Source organism: Anabrus simplex, chromosome 5 (genome assembly GCF_040414725.1).
Source record: "Anabrus simplex isolate iqAnaSimp1 chromosome 5, ASM4041472v1, whole genome shotgun sequence".
In the NCBI taxonomy this organism is placed as follows: domain Eukaryota; kingdom Metazoa; phylum Arthropoda; class Insecta; order Orthoptera; family Tettigoniidae; genus Anabrus; species Anabrus simplex.
In genome coordinates, this window is record NC_090269.1 from 26,934,820 (window position 1) to 26,952,003 (window position 17,184).

Genomic DNA, 17,184 nt, shown 5'->3' on the forward strand with positions numbered 1-17,184 from the left:
CTACTTTTGATTAGTACCATCACGCGGGGAACACCATGGGTCGCCTTTACTTGCGAGTAGTACCGCTATATTAGGTACGAAATAGGTTTGTGCTTAGTAGCAGCAGAGGGTGGATTACTGTGGGTTTCCAGTACCCGTGAGTCGTACCCATGTGAGGAACACCACGGGTCTGGGCGTTGCCCGTGATTAGTACACGTAGGTGAGGAACCCCATAAGTTTGCGTTGGCTATGAGTGGCGCCATTGTGTGAGAAACACCATACGTCAGCGTTACATGTACGACGTACAATACTTGCGAGTAGTACCATCATGTGTGGAACACTGTGAGTCTTCGCTCCTTTTGATTAGTACCCCAACATGACGTATACCATGGTTCTACTTTCCTAGCGATAAGTACCATTCTGAGTGGCCTTTGACCTGAATTTTGGACCCCTTTAGACATCATGCATCCTCGATTCAGGATTGTGTTTTAGAAGTGGTCCCTTGGTCAGTAATACTATTATTTATAATAGTTTTTGAGTCGGATCCACTGATTGTTTTAAATTCATGTCCATCGATTTATCCTTCATGGCATTTTTTAAAATTTTGGTCAGTGGATGATTTTGAACTTTTAATTTGACATTCCATTTCGTACTATTAGGGGCCGATGACCTCGATGTTAGGCCCCTTTAAACAACAAGCATCATCATCATAATCATTCTGTGCCCCCGCTTTAATATTCACATAATTATCAATATCTACACCGACTTTGATCTGACTGTTATAGCTGAGCTTTGGTCTCCTGCCACCCTTGCCCCACAAGTAGGCAAGTTTTAATATTTCAGTATGTCTACGTTCATCTTCGTCTGGCCAAACATCACCAAATTTCTGTCATTTCGAAAGTTCTGCGTGTCTTAAGCACTGTCCCTCTGCTTATTTTAAGGGTTATTATTGTTAACAACCGAGCAACTTGCTCCGTGGTGTGTGTCATGTAGCTGTCAGCTTGCATTCGGGAGATAGTGGATTCGAACCCTATTACCGGCAGCTCTTAAGATGTTTCTCCATGGTTTGCCATTTTCACACCAGGCAAATGACAGGAGTGTACCTTAATTATGGCCATTGTCACTTCCCACTTCTAGGCCCTTCCTACCCCACCGTCGCCATAAGACCTACCTGTGTCGGTGCGACGGAAAGCAAATTGTTAACTGTCGTCATCGCAGGCATGGGTTCGTTTCGCAGCCTTCTCAGAGATTTAATATTGGCAGGGACGGCTGCTATGCTATGTTATGCGTGCTTCACGTACATACAGCTGAGAAGTTGGGTTGCATAAAGGAACTGGTGCTTGGAATAATTAGATTTTCAGTAAAAACTCCCGATGTGTAGGCAACCTCTTTGTTCCAGCTATGCAGCGGGACAATCTACCCTAAAGGTGCAAGTCTCGAGTGATGGAATGAAGAAAGACAGTGCAGTTTCCGTACTGTTATTATTACTGTGTAGTGCCCTATGTTGACGTGGTCTATATTCTAAATCTCTAAATGGGTCGTGGTTTGGCCATTGCCTCTCAGAATCCAATATTATCTTAGACTTTTCCCGTACAATGAGAGCATATCCACCGACTCGCCGTTACTATAACGCCCCTGCTATATTCATTAACAAACAATAAGCAACCGGAACGTTTACTAATGCTCTACAGTAAAAGTCAACAAATACCCCTCCCTCCATTCCTGTAAAATGATTTAACCTCCATAAAACGCGCCGTAGACAGACTTGTTTGCTTCTACAGAATGATAGGGAACAACGTGAACGGAGCAAATCAGCGTTAGAAGTTTGGTCATGCTGACAAATAATTTTAAAGAAATAATTCAATATCTCGCACCCTTGTCATTTTATCAGCTGCTGAACTTAGTCAATCAGATCACTTCGCGGACGAATACCAATGGGCTGTGCTCAGCACTGTGGCTTAAGACCGGCATGAGAGCACCAGTCGAAGAATAAACTTCGTCAGGGAAGGGATTTGAATAGGATCGCACCAAAGCTACGATTTGTTTGTATTTGGTGCTGATTCCTCGGCATGGCTTTCAAGCCGTTCTCAAGTTAGGTCACAAAGTCCATTTGAATTCGCCCGCGAAGCGATCCAATTGCCGGCCCGAATAAGCATTTACCTTTACTTAGAGTAGACGCCCCGTTCCATGGGAAAAGCAGAGAAGTTGTTGACATTTGGGAAGTTTAGGCTGAAAAATCTACTTCTACGAAGCAATTGTTTCTTTATAATGATGTTATTGTTTTTACGTGATGCCGTGGAGACGGAATTTTGTCCCACGCGAGATCTTTTACGTGCCCGTAAATCTACCGACACGAGGCTGACGTATTTGAGCACCTTCAAATACCAGCGGACTGAGCCAGGATCGAACGTGCCAAGTCGGGGTCAGAAGGCCAGCGCCCCAACCGTCTGAGCCACTCAACCCGGAATGTATATAAGTATGGCTTGAGAAATCAGCATCAAACACAAACGCATCGTGGGTTTCAGCCGGTGTCACTGTAGCGTACTTGTTATGGCGCGATCGTATCAACTTGGAGGCCCGTATTCGAATCTCTCCCCTAGCAAAGTTGTTTTTCTTCGACTCGTGCTCTGTTAAGTTTAGAAACACCGCCTGGTGAAGCCCATTTGAATTCGCCCTCGAAGCGATCTGATTGACTACCTTGCGTGCGCGTAGAGGCGCGCGGCTGTGAGCTTGCATCCGGGAGATAGTAGGTTCGAATCCCACTATCGGCAGCCCTGAAAATGGTTTTCCGTGGTTTCCCATTTTCACACCAGACAAATGCTGGGGCTGTACCTTAATTAAGGCCACGGCCGCTTCCTTCCAACTCCTAGGCCTTTCCTATCCCATCGTCGCCATAAGACCTATCTGTGTCGGTACGACGTAAAGCCCCCTAGCAAAAAAAAAAAAAAAAAAAAAAAAGATTGACTACCTTCAGCAACTAATAAATTTACAACGATGCGGGATATCGAATTATTTCTTTCAAACCATTTATCAGCATGACCAACCCTCTAAAACATATATACACGATTCACTTTGTTTCCGATCACTCTACATATTTTCGTGCATTTTGAGTGCTGCGGAGCCTGAATTTGAATTAAGAAAAAATCGGTTTTATATAATTCCATTTGTAACATGTAAGCTTTTCTCCACCTACAATTCTGTTGATGATCTCAGTGGATGGTGAAGAAAGTATCTGATTCATTTTTGTTTGTTTTGTTGGCAAGGAGCGCTTTTCTCTCGCGCTAGAATGTTGCACTGCTGGTTCATTAATATTCCTGCTCTACTGAGAAGGCGAACGAGTCACTTTCTTACTGACTAGCACAATGGAAGGTCTTTGATCTCAATGGACTGTTATTCACGCTAAGTATCTCGTCACTTTTACACCAATGTCCTTTCTAATCTTGTTACACGTTCACTTCCGCTACTAACCATATTCGATCACGCCTCACCTTGACGTCTAAGGACGAAATACCAATACTGGGTGTCACAGCTATAATGAAAATATTTCGTAATAATAATAATAATAATAATAATAATAATAATAATAATAATAATAATAATAATAATAATAATAATAATAATAATAATAATACATTTTTATCTCATTAATTGCTATCAATTTTGAGAGACACCAGGCCACCAGAATTTTGTCAGCCGAAGTTCTTTAGTGTGCCAAAAATACACGCGAAAATAGGCCTGTAAAATTTAAATATCCTCAAACATCACCGTCCTCAGCTAGGATTGAACTTGCTGTCTTGAGAACAGGAGGACAATTACTAGCTGAATACACCACTTAGGAGGGCGAATCGTTACTCCATTCCGATCTAAGTCGTATTAGATTTACAAAATCTAGGAAGTATTTCATTTCCATGCTGATCGAGACCCTTGCATTTCTTTTGCCGTTATCTTGATTCTTCGAAGTATTCCTCTTTTTATAATTAAAAGTTAAAGAGAAGATAATTATCTCGTCGTACTTTCCCTTAAAACTACCACCAATACCCCCATCGTCCCCGTAAATAGTAAACTGTTATTACTACTCCTACTACTATCATCAACAATATAATAATAATAATAATAATAATAATAATAATAATAATAATAATAATAATAATAATAATAATAATAATAATAATAATTGGTTTTACGTCCCACTAACCACGTTTACGGCTTTTGGAGGCGTAGAGGTGCCAAAAGGTTGTGCCGCAAGAGTTCTTTTACGTGTCTGTAAATCTACCGGCATGAGGCTGCCTCATTTGATCACTTTTAAATACCACCGGACTGAACCGGAATCGAACCCGGCAACTTGGGCGCAGAAATCCAGCGCTCTTCCGTCTGAGTCACTCGTCCCTGCAAACTAGTAAGTTCTGTTTCTTCTACAGTAACTTACCTCTCAACACGTCGGCTGGGATGAGCCTCTGGAAGGTCTTAGGTCTCTCGGTTTCCTTCTTCTCTTCCGCTGCCATAGACAGCGAAACGGCCAAGACAGCCACAGACAAACACAGGAAGAACTTCATGGTCTGAAACAAAAGTGAAAACACTCTCAGGATGGTAATTATTTTAGATATCCACAGCCATGAAGCCTGGTTCACAAGAATGAGAAAGAGAGTTCCTTTTCTCGCAATTTTTGTTGACTGTCGCATTTTGTCACCCTATTCATTTGTCCTCTACTTCCATAACTCCTAAAATGTCTTTTTACGACTCAGTAAATATTGTAGATGAGTATATTATCGACGCTTTATCTATGAAAGTTCAGTGTTTCCTATTGTCATCTGTTCTTTATTGGATTAGAATAAAATTTAAGGGGATCAATTTTTGTGGGGAGCCTCCGTGGCTCAGACGGCAGCGCGTCGGCCTCTCACCGCTGGATACCGTGGTTCAAATCCCGGTCACTCCATGTGAGATTTGTGCTGGACAAAGCAGAGGAGGGGCAGGTTTTTCTCCGGGTACTCCGGTTTTCCCTGTCATCTTTCATTCCAGCAACACTCTCCATTCTCATTTCGTAGCATCTATCATTCATTAATAAATCACTTTGGGAGTGGCGACCCCATCGTACAAAAAGCCTATATCTGCTTCATTTATTACATCCCTGACCCAGTCAATGACTGGAAAACAGGTTGTAGGTTTTCATTTTCATTTTTTTTTTCAATTTTTGTGGCTCTTGATATCAAGAAGGGGGTTTACATTTGAAGACTCTTTGCAAGAAATATTAACTATATTGCAAAGCGGACATCACATTTCAATTAAATAATAATGAACAATATTTTTGTAAATACTTATTCAGTTCCTAGGGCTAGTGGAGTAGACAAAAAGTGACTAAATGGGTGGATACATTTCTAGAGAATAGAACTCAGAGAATTACAGTAGAGTACGTTCAGCATTATCTGATCCTGTAGTGATTAAGTGGGAAGGGGAGTCCCACAAGGTAGTGTTATTGGACCTCTGTATTTTCTTATATACATGGTGAAGCCGAACTCCATCGGCAAACTTTCGGAGGTTGTTCAGAGTTTCCTTCTGAGTATATACCTTCTCCGATGGCTGGTTACAGAGTAATTGCAATTCTTTTGGTTTGTTGTCCCACTTAGCTCTGTACCTGTAGTTCTCTAAAAATAATAAATGGTAATTCTTGACAAACCCCGGGGTGTCGGAATTTTGTCCCGTAGAAGTTCTTTAGATATCAGAACTTCATTAAGGTAAGTTCCAGATTTCAAGTACATAAGTATTTAAAAAGAAATAAACAAATGTTTATATTTTTCTAAATATTTGAGTGAGATTTGATAGAATCTGATGTTGTTCTTTCAAGATCGAAACATGTTAGTCTATTTTAATTAAGTTGTTTCTTTTTCAGGTCACTTATACATTTATTACTGGAAATTGGTTTCGGCAGACTGAAGAACCTAACATTTATAAATTAATTGGAAAGATCGCGTATCATTCAAACCACGGATGAAGTGACTGTTAACAGCCATAGAGGAAGTGCTACACTTAATTACTGGCAGGGGGGAACAGACATGAAGAAACGATGCTTTGATATGATTGGCCTTGCACTGTGTGTGTTAAATAATTACAAGTCAGGCGATTGTGTGTGAGTGCGTGTGGGTATCCATGATCAGAGACCGTAACTTTGAATGAATCATCCCACAATTGTTGGGCTTTGACGATCTGTATGTACGTTGAGTCCTCAGTCTGAATGCTGTTTGGATCCTCAACAGTTAACCGTCAGCTATCACGTCAGCTACTAAAGCGGCTCTACTTGAATAAGTATGTTATTAGAGTGAAATTTCCTTGGACAGCCACAGACCTCTCGAAAAATATATAAAATGGAAAGAAACGATTTTTGTCCTTTACGAAAATCAAATAATCATAAATATGTCTCCCGGTCATTGTCATCCATCAACGACTGCTAATTTCCAATGACAACCAGCCATAAGACACAGCCTGCACGGTTGCTATGGTTACACTTCTGTCACACATTTTGTCGCACCACGTTACACAAATTTTCGGATAACCCCCAGCCATAAAACTTATTTACGTCAAAAATATGAGTCTCAAAAAATGAGTTTTGTTTTATTGATTGGAGAAAATACCAATTCACTTTCCATTTTACACAGCATTTCTATCAAAGTTTCAATTATTTTTGGCATAGACTAGCCTTTGGCAGGTGATTAGAATGTAATCGTAGATATGTCGAGTGAAGGGAAAAGTATAAGAAAGAGTAATTGGGCTGGATTACAGTTACCTGAGAATTAACAACTACAAATTACTTTTTCAACAAATAATCTGTACGATTACAATTACTTTAGCATAGAGAGCTGACCCCGCGGTGTAGGGGTAGCGTGCCTGCCTCTTACCCGGAGGCGCTGGCTTCTATTCCCGGCCAGGCCAGGGACTTTTACTTGATCTCAGGTCTGATTCGAGGTTCACTCAGCCTACGTGATTACAGTTGAGGAGCTATCTGACGGTAATATGTCGGCCTCGGCTTAGAAAGCCAAGAATAAGGGCTGAGAAGACTGGTGCAGATATCCTGTTTATTTGAGTTTCATTTATCACGGAAATTGTCTTATAACATTTTTCGTATCGTTTCTCCCTGTCTCAGAGCACCTTGATTTAGAAAGTCAGTGCAACCACTGGTCACCGGTAATAGTTAATGCTTGTTAATTGTGATGTCATGTCGGTGAAAGTCTGCAGAGGCGCAAGCGATATTTGCAGAAAATGAAAGTTGCTCAAGTGAGCCACCCACAGCAGCTGGTCATGGAAAGTGGATGTCCTTCCTTGTCCTCTATCTCTAATAACCAGCACTAAATTAATATGCTTTCTTGCTAGAACACTTGTTCTATTCAGAGATATGATCGAATTATTATGACGTCATTCGTTCTGCATTTACCACCACGCCTGTTGTCCTTCGATTCAAGAACTCTCTCTTTCTCAGTTCTTTATTACTTATGCGCAAAGAATTACATTTTTACAATATGCACAGCATATACACCACACACCCACACACTGTCAGGGGATAGACAAAGGCATTTTATTAGGGACAAGCCCATTTCTTCTTTCTTTCTTTCTTTCTTCTGTCTCTTTTAACATACCTGTGTGGGGTTGCGGACACGAACTTGGCTCTATTTTACGACCAGTTGACCTTCTATGTGGAGGAATGTGGTGGTTGTTAGTATGGCATGTGTCCGGGAGATAGTGGGTTCGAACCCCTCAGTCGACAGCCCTGAAAATGGTTTTCCGTGGTGTCCAATTTTCCCATCAGGAAAATTCTGGGACTGTACCTTAATTAAGGCCATGGCCGCTTCCTTACCACTCGTAGGCATTTCCTATCCTATCGTCGCCATAAGACCTATCTATGTCGAGCGAAGTAAAGCAAAAAATTGTGAAAGAAAAGTATGGTGTGTAGTGCGTGTATGAAGAGGAATGTGTTGGGACAAACATAAACACCTAATTCCCGTGTCAGAGGAATTAAACAGATGCATTTAAAATCTCCGACCGGGCCAGGAACCGAACACGGGACCCTTAGAAACGAAGCTCTCGACACTGAACATTTAAGTAAGTAGATAGAAACCACTTTAACAATGATTCTATACTCTTCTCATCAATTGCTTTCCTTATATATGAATGTGATTTCTTAATGTCTACTACCGTTTAATGGCGAAATATCGGTATAAACAACGAATAAATAACTTTATAAAACACACTGTGTGCAAGAAAATTAAACATTTAATATTCACACAAAAATTTTGTCGTTACCATAAAAACTCAGGGGCAATACTCTTTTGATGCTGTCCAGCATGTGATACAGGGTGCCGTGCTGCCCGCATAGTGAACAAAGGCGGAGAGAATCCATGTTGTGCGTATCATATCGCAGGCAAATTTTGTAATGAAATTCGTGGATACCCGTTGTCGTGTACACGTGGTGAAGTGAGAAGTTGCTGTCTTTCCACACTCCGGTAGTTTTGGTTGGACATGAGTAGAAGGCGGGGTATTTCATTCCTTTCTCCTCTTATTTTCCTTCACGAGTTTCCGACTTGCTTCTGTATGGTGGAGGTTGTGCCATGACATCAGCTCGTCAGTGAATGATGGAGTTCCAGTCAAGGCGTTGACTAAACGTGATGGAGCGAATTTAGAAACTTGTAGGGCTCTTCGAAGTTAAGTCGTCTTGACTCTGTTAAGTCTTGTCAGTCTTCTGTAGGTCAGAAAATGCCATATTGTCTTGATGGCATATGAATCAATCTTTAGTTTAGTTAATCAATAAATCCACGTTAGAGGGTAGTTATCGAATGGAATCACAACATTTGTCAAAGAAGGACGAAGAATAATACACAAAACTTATATCTATATATATTTGTCTGAACGTAATATAAATACTTTCTACAAGAACAGTCTATTGCATGTTCTTCAATAGCTCCTATTGAGAGGTAACTTGAAAAAGAAAATAAACGGAGCATTAACAAACACTAACGGAAGACATTTGTCAGTTATGTTTAGAGATATCGAACAAAACACATCTGACTACTCCTAGTCTTCGCTCTGGGATAATACGAATGCACTCTAGACTCATCTTACAGTTAACTCATAGTGACTGGCTACTCACCAAGGCGGCTACGGGTCGAATCCCGGCCATTTCATGTGAGATATTTGACATGAAAAGTCACTTCTGAGTGATTCGGATTCCATGTAAAACAGTATGTACCGTGACTATGATTATGATATCGTTAGTCACATGAAACTAGATGCTTACTAGTTTTTTTACAGTTAACAATGGTAATATTCATGCATCTAAATTTTTGTTTAAATAAGTCTTATATTAAACGTCTCTTCTAAATTACTTTTTCTTTTTAGAATTCGTTTTAGGCTACGTCGCACCGACACATATAGGTCTCATGGCGACGATGGGATAGGAAAGGGTTAGGTGTAGGAAGGAAGCGGCCGTGGCCTTAATTGAGGTACAGCCTCAGAATTTGTCTGGTGTAAAAATGGGAAACCAAGGAAGACCATCTTCAGGCCTGCCGACAATGGGATGCGAACCCACTATCTCCCGAATGCAAGCTCACAGCTACTGTACGTGCCCCAAACCACGCGGCCACTCGCTCGTCTTAACAGACGCTGGGGTATACGTATCTCCCCCCACATAAGTTATTAAATGTACTGAAACGAGTTTGTCACATTTAAATCCGTTAAATGCAAAGGATTTCAGCCAATATCAAGGCCATTATCTTGGGAACAGAAAGCCAACGGCCAGTCGACAGCGCCTGTAGGGTCAGTAACTAAATTTACGGACAGCTTTTGAGTAATCTTGATGGTCACCATTCGTTTAATGGCATTGCAAGTCACTTTCATGTTGATTGGAGTCTTTGTCTCGCTATTTTGAGAACTACCTATCTAAGTCTGAGTACCTTATATGTTGAGCATTTGTTTGTTGACCGTTCAAACTTAATTACAAACAACTGGTCGTAGATTTCACTAACACATTTCTTGAAGATATAATAATAGCTTTAATTTCATGTTCCTGACTTTCTACTCGAACTTTCCATTCTACATGTCACATTAAACACAGGACTTTATATGGCCACTAAAACTTTCAGTTTTCTTAGAACTGAGAATGCGCTATATTTGATACATCCCGTTTGAAGCCGAGATTGCCTCCGATATGTGGTGAATAAAGCGAAAGTAAACAACCGTTCTGAACAAAAGTGCATTGAAAAAGCCGATTATTTTCAATTTCTGTTGAAAAGCACCTAGTTTAAATTCAAGTTACTCGGTAAAAGTTTGCTTTAAAACGTAAGAGTTGTGTCATTAATAGGAACAAGAGTTGCTTTATACGCAGATCTTCGAAAAGCTTCCCCATTCCATTCAGATTTTAAAATGTGTCGTGGAAATCTCATCAGCCCTGAGTGCATTACACCCTGCGGGTCATGATTTTTAGAACTCCGTCCTGGAAGCAAATACATTTAGAATCAAACCGCAGAACATTTCTTAAATTGATTTTTTAACAGATGAAATAATCGAATTCCATTCAGAAGAATTATTTTGAAAATTGACGAAAAATTTTAACGTTCCACTAATGTTTGCGAGAAGTGCTGACTTCTCCTTAGCATTATATTATGAGTTATCTGTCTGTTAGGGCATCTCGGAGGCTGGTTGGATCATCAGATAACACCACTGGAGGTTTTATGGTTATAGAAAAGCCGCAAAAACTGATGGCGGAGCCGAACTGAGGTATACTAGGCCAGATGAGTATTGAGGTAGTTTTCCGTTGGTTTCCACGTTGGGTTACGAAGTGTAATTGCAACACTTTTTATTACACTCGAAGGCACAAATCATGCTAATCGTAGGAAGGTATTTTGTTTTGATATACGCCACACTAACATACGAAATAAGATTTAGGTCACAATGGAACAGGAAAGGTTCTAGGAGTGGGAAGATAATGGCCATGGCTACATATAAGGTATAGTTCTGGTATGTGAAATAGGAAATCCCGGAAATTTATCTTCAGGGTTGTCGACATTGGAGCTCGAATCCACCGTCTACGGAATGCAAGCTTACAGCAAGATGATACGTACCCTGTGGCCAACTCGCTCGTTAGCATGGTTTGAATTTGTTGTATTAATGAATGTACGTTTGATCTATATTATTATTATAATATGCTTTGTAATAAAGACCTGGATATTAGACCCCTTAAAATTACAGTCATCATTACTAGGGCCCGGATGTCTAGGAAGTAATAGGTTGGAATAGGCACTAATTTTGCTAATAGGAGTGTCGCATACCTCGCCCTTCCATAATGTAGCGAGAGTAACAAAAATGAAGAGGTTCGAATAGGTTGGACCCCTAGTGTTTATGCAAACCTCATATCAGAGCTGTTGCTCGGTGTGGAGTATATTCGTTACACGCCTCAGTGAATTTGCATTCTAAACTACAAATGCCTAAACATTGCACTGCATTGATAAAATCTCCGACATACTGTTGTGCAGCTCAGGAAAAATTTATCATGTAAATTATTTACATCATACGTATACACATGGTTATTATTATCATATTTTTTTGCAGTGGAGGGAAATCATTATAACTTCTAAACGCATACAGTTTCTGCTGCTTTCACTTAATATACGCATTTTCCCGATTGTTATAAATGAACTCCCTCTTGCGCAGATATCGTTATTGTAATTCATTCTTAAACGTACACGACAGTGTTAATCATTGGCGTGAATGCTACCTTCCTCATTACTGTATGCGCGCTACGTACGACTTTCACTAATGCTCAAAAGCTGAACTCCGACATTGTCGATTGCACTGCATCCCATTGTCTTCTTGTGTTCACTCCGCTCCATGATTCCATTATTTTTATTCCAAAGCTTTCTATTGTCCATGGATCTCTCTTTCGTAACGCGTCACACATTAGCACAATGGCCCATTATTCAAGAGCATGATTCATGCAATTATGAAATTTAGCACACACTTTAGATGAGTATCGCTTGCGACCTTCTTATGTGGTGTATGTTGTATCACTCTAGGAAAAAAAGCGACACTCCCGTATTATTATTGTTGTTATGACAGTCCTGATTTACTTTCTATACTTGTCTGAGTTACACTTGCAGTATTAAATTAAGCACCGTAGAAAATCGGCTTTTGTCCAAGATGGATTGTGGAATTTCATCCTCATGTTGGCGAAATTCTAGCTACTGCATTATGCATTTTAAGCTCCGTCATTCTAGTTGACTTAACATGTACAGCGAAGGAGTTCTGTTTGTTAGAAAGAACTCACAACATCTTGAGAAAACTGGCATTAATACTAGAACACGTCTTTACCGCTTTGTAGCCGAAGTCGCTGAAACTGACGAGCAACAAACCAGCAGTTTGTTGTTGATCAAAAGTGGTAACGATTTGTAGAAACATCCAACTCCGTAAACCTAACATTGACGATATCAGAAATATGCAGTTGAACATTGAAGATAACAAACTAATTTGCCTGCGGACCTTTTGTGTGGGGAACGGAATCCAGTGATCTCATTACAATCCACAGATAAACACAATTATTTGATAGAAAGAATAACAAATGTACAGTAGATGATTCCAACGTTAAAATAAGGATTAACATACTTTTACGAAGCCAATATTAAATGATATGGGAAATTTGGAGAAAGATGAAAATAACAAGTAATAATTTAAAATCTACTCAAATTTATAAGATAACTAGCTGTAGAACCCATCGTTGACGGAAAATCACATAGCATGTTCAAAGTTATCTAATTCCTAAGCTACTTTCCGCCAATATTCAGGAATGATGTTTTACTCGGGACGCAGTAGTAATCCCATCTATCGGAGATAAGTGGCAGCAGAAGAGAAACATAATATCAAACGATGGTCAATGTAGTGTTATTGTTAATCAGTTTTATGAGCGCCAATGACCTAGCTGTTCGGCTCATTTACACAATAAACACAAACAAAACAGTTTTATGAGCTTTCGATATTGTAGCCTTTCACAGTTTTCTTCCGACTTTGTGATATTAGGACATTTAATATAAAGGGAGCCCTTCCTTCGTTCAAGAATCTCTCTGGTTTTATTCTTCAAGCAATCGTTCCTCTACGATTTTTCTCATTTTTTATAATTATCTTCACAATTTTCCTTGTTGATATGGATCAATGACCTCGCGGTTTTACACCATATGAAAATCATGACAAAAGCCATCACCAGTGAACACGATTGAACAATATTTCCATGCAGCAATGCTCGGGACGGTAAAACTGTATAAGTCATAAATTATCGGAAATTTAATTCTTTATAACTTAAGTTATGTAGTATTTAACGACAGGGCCACTAATAACATAGAAAGCCTATTTAAGAATTAAATTTTAGGCCTTCTCCTAAACTACCATTTCACTCAGCGTGAATAAAATTATTTACAGCCTAGATTGTAGCGCATTATTCCCCGACTTTAGATACCGATTTTCATTAAATTCTCCTTGGCCATTTCCTCGTGATGCGCGTACAGATAGACAGACAATTAAAACGTGCATTTCCTTGTTGCTGTGGACACAACCGTTATAGAAACACCATTATTTTTAAATTCTGAGCAATATACAGACAAAACATGTATTTTATATAGCAAGCAAAGCAAAGCAAAGCAAAGTCATCTCCGTATAGGCCATGAAGGCCCTTGGAGAGTTAAAGGCTTCCACTAACCGCAACCTCGGCACGTGATGGGGTAGAGGGGTTAGCTCTACGCCCGGCCGCCTTTGCCCCCAGGAATTAACCTGGTACTCATTTTCGGTGTAGGCTGAGTGAACCTCAGGGCCATATGCACCTCCGGAAGTGGAAATCTCGTTTCTTAAATTTTACGACTTCCTGACGGGGATTCAAACCCACGTCCTTCCGGGCGAACCGAGAACGCCTTTACTGCCTCGGCCAGGCAGCCCCTGTATTTTATATAGAGGGATACAAATTATGAAAATAATGTTCATTGAATACGATCAACCAGCACCTCAAGAACGTTATGCTCGATTATTGAAAATCTAAAATAAATGCATCGATTAATTTCTTTCAGTTTGGAAAATTACTCGATCAATTTGTTTAATATCTTGTTATTTCTCATTAGGACATAAAATCCTACAGAGTAAACAAAATATGCTCCCTTGGACGGCAATCAACTCGGGAAGTCCTAAGACACGTGTAAAAATGCTAGTAGTAAACAATTGTAGCACATGATTTGAGGACTCTCCTGTGGATGGGCTTGTAGCCTCGTAAGAGGCGACTTAAAGGAGGAGCAGGGGCTCTCAGCTTTGGAGCGTGGATTGGCGACCACAATTCTCCTAACTGAACCTGGCACATTTCCGCTTATTTGTGTCAAACTCCTCACTTCCACCTTGTCTGTTCGTCCTCCCTTGGTCAACACTTGTTCCCTTCCGACCTCGACTGTATTAGGTTTGCGAGGTCTAGGACGCCTTTTTTTCATTTTCACTCCCTTCGTTGCTCCTTCTTTTCTTTTGCTGATACCTTTATTCTTCGAAGGTCGGAATTCTTCTATTTTTCCTTTGGTTCCCCCTCCCTTGTGCTCCCTCTTTAAATAATAATCAACCGAGAGATTTGGCCATGCGGTTAGGGTTTCGCAGCTGTGAATTTGCATTCGGGAGATAGTGGGTTCGAACCCCACTGGCAGTAGCCCTGAAGATGGTTTTCCGTGATTTCCAATTTCATACCACGAAAATGCTAGGGTTGTACCTTAACTAAGGCCACGGCCACTTCCTTCGCACTCCTAGCCCTTTCCTATCCCATCGTCGCCATACGACTTATCTGTGTCGGTAGGATGGAAGACAAATTGTGAAAGAAGTCAATAATCACCACCACCACCATGGTTTGAGAAACAATCCACACAGCCTCAAATTTTCTATTAACAGAACCATAATGGTCGAAAATAATAAATATTATGGAATGTATATAGGAATTTATATGCTATAGTTATTTCTTGTGATTAAGACTCCATTAAGAAGTTCTGAACTTCAGTTACCGGTAATTAAAATTATCAACAGCTATTCCATAAATGGTCCGGATCCTTGGCTAGCTTTCGGTTCAGAGGGCCCGGGTTTGATTCTCGGCCGGGCCAGGAATTTTAACCGTATTTATTTAATTCCTGCAAATCGGAGGCTGGGGAAGTGTTCCTCTTAATACAAGTTTTCACTTGCATAAAACTCATCACACTACGGACCACCTAAGAAGCATGTAATATTGAATACATCCCTCCACAAAATATTGGCGCCAGGAAAGGCATCCAGCTGTAAGAGTGAGCTTAATCCACATTAATGCCGGCTGCGTGTAGTTGGGAAAAGGCCAGGTAGAAGAACAACTATTCCATAAATTAAATTCAAAGTATGGTAGAAAAAATAAAAGTGGGTAGCTTGATACAAATACGTTAAAACAATGCCAGAGTCAGCTAGCGACTCTATGACAGTGAACCCAATTCCTCAAATACAGAGCCCTGGTGGTTACCCCCTATATTGGCCTGTTACAACAGGTAGGGGATACTGTATATGTCTTCTATGTCCACCACCACCACAAGCAACACGGGTCTTCGAGTATCTATAGCTCTTATTAAATATTTAAAAATAAATCCTAAATTGGTGATTACTGAACATGCAAACACGCATATTTTGTAGCAACATCCAACTCCGTAAACCTGACCCTGAACATAGCGGGAATATGAAAATATTGCTGTTGATGATTGAAGATAGCAAATTGATTGATCACCGGATCAGAGATTTCAACGCTAGGTTAAGTCAGAACCATTTCTTTTTTTTCTTTCTTTTTTTGTAATATATCTTTCGTGCCAGGGCTAAATAGTGTATGTCAAAAGTAGCTGCATTGTTTTGAAGTTTTAGAAACAGAGACAGTGTTAATTGTTGAATTAATTGAATAGGCCTACATCAACATATTTCAGAAAATGGAATTTTTTATAATCGTTTTTTTCTGCTAACCGTCGAAAATTAAACCGGTGACTTGTACTATGAGGACCCGATATAACATGACTTAAACTCCTAGGCACGAAAGATATATCACTGAGTGGTTTTGACTATGCGATGAAATTAAGCTTAAAATTATTCAATAATTTCTTATGCAAATGAACCCGTATATTTTAAAAGAATTGTTTTGTTCTTTTTTGGTTATATTTAATGAAATGTAATATGCTATTTCAGAATACTCACCGTCGTGTGTGGGTTTGTTGCCGCGCGGAGCCAAGGAGACGAGAGAGCTGTTGTCGATCGCCTGCAGTCGTCAAAGAGAGAGTGATGCTTGGTGCAGGCCTGAGCCGCTAGTCTACGAGGTAAAAGTGTTCTCCCTCTCTGCTGCGTACTTTCATGTGCTCACACACCTTCCTGTTATATATACTGTAAGACCGCCTGCCCCCGTTTTTCTACTTACTAGATATTCCTCCCTCTTCTTCTTCTTCTTCTACCACCACTTTTCTTCTTCTGTTACGTACTCTCATTACGAGGAAAGGAAGAGCCTACTTTCATCGCATCATACACCTTGTACATATGTGTGTGGGTTCCTAATAATTTCTAATCAACTGGACCAGTTTCGATGAAACTCAATTCTAAACCAGTTTTCAATCCGAGGATCCTAAGATTCTCTTTTCATTTTTCATAATCGACAACAATCAACTTGGAGAGGTGGTGCCGGTGATTACTAGGACCCGGATGTTTATGACCTAAAAAGTATTAAAATATGACAATAAATACGACTTCAAACATTTTTTGGTAACATTTTCGGAATCTTCCAAATCTTGCCGCTGTTTAAATTAAAATATTGAAAACATACTTTTTTAATCTAACACATTCAATAATAATAACAATAATACCGGGCGAGTTGGCCGTGCGCGTAGAGGCGCGCGGCTGTGAGCTTGCATCCGGGAGATAGTAGGTTCGAATCCCACTATCGGCAGCCCTGAAGATGGTTTTCCGTGGTTTCCCATTTTCACACCAGGCAAATGCTGGGGCTGTACCTTAATTAAGGCCACGGCCGCTTCCTTCCAACTCCTAGGCCTTCCCTATCCCATCGTCGCCATAAGACCTATCTGTGTCGGTACGACGTAAAACCCCTACCAAAAAAAAATAATAATAATAATAATAGGCTTAAGTAATAATAGTAAATGTTATTATTATATAGTGTTTTGA

The 17,184-nt window shown here is 40.1% G+C and overlaps 1 protein-coding gene across 2 annotated transcripts in view; it reads right to left on the minus strand.

The window, feature by feature from the left end:
- LOC136874282 (uncharacterized) overlaps positions 1-17,184 on the minus strand; it is a 102,846-nt gene that overhangs the window by 20,322 nt on the left and 65,340 nt on the right. Inside the window, exons 1-2 of one of the 2 annotated variants that reach the window (XM_067147912.2) lie at positions 16,213-16,371; positions 4,406-4,535 (exon numbers count right to left, since the gene is read on the minus strand). In XM_067147912.2, the coding sequence (XP_067004013.1) occupies positions 4,406-4,532 (127 nt within the window). In that variant the 5' untranslated portion in view covers positions 4,533-4,535; positions 16,213-16,371. Of the gene's footprint in view, positions 1-4,405; positions 4,536-16,212; positions 16,372-17,184 lie in introns of those variants that run through there. The other variant, XM_067147913.2, reaches the window with a different exon arrangement.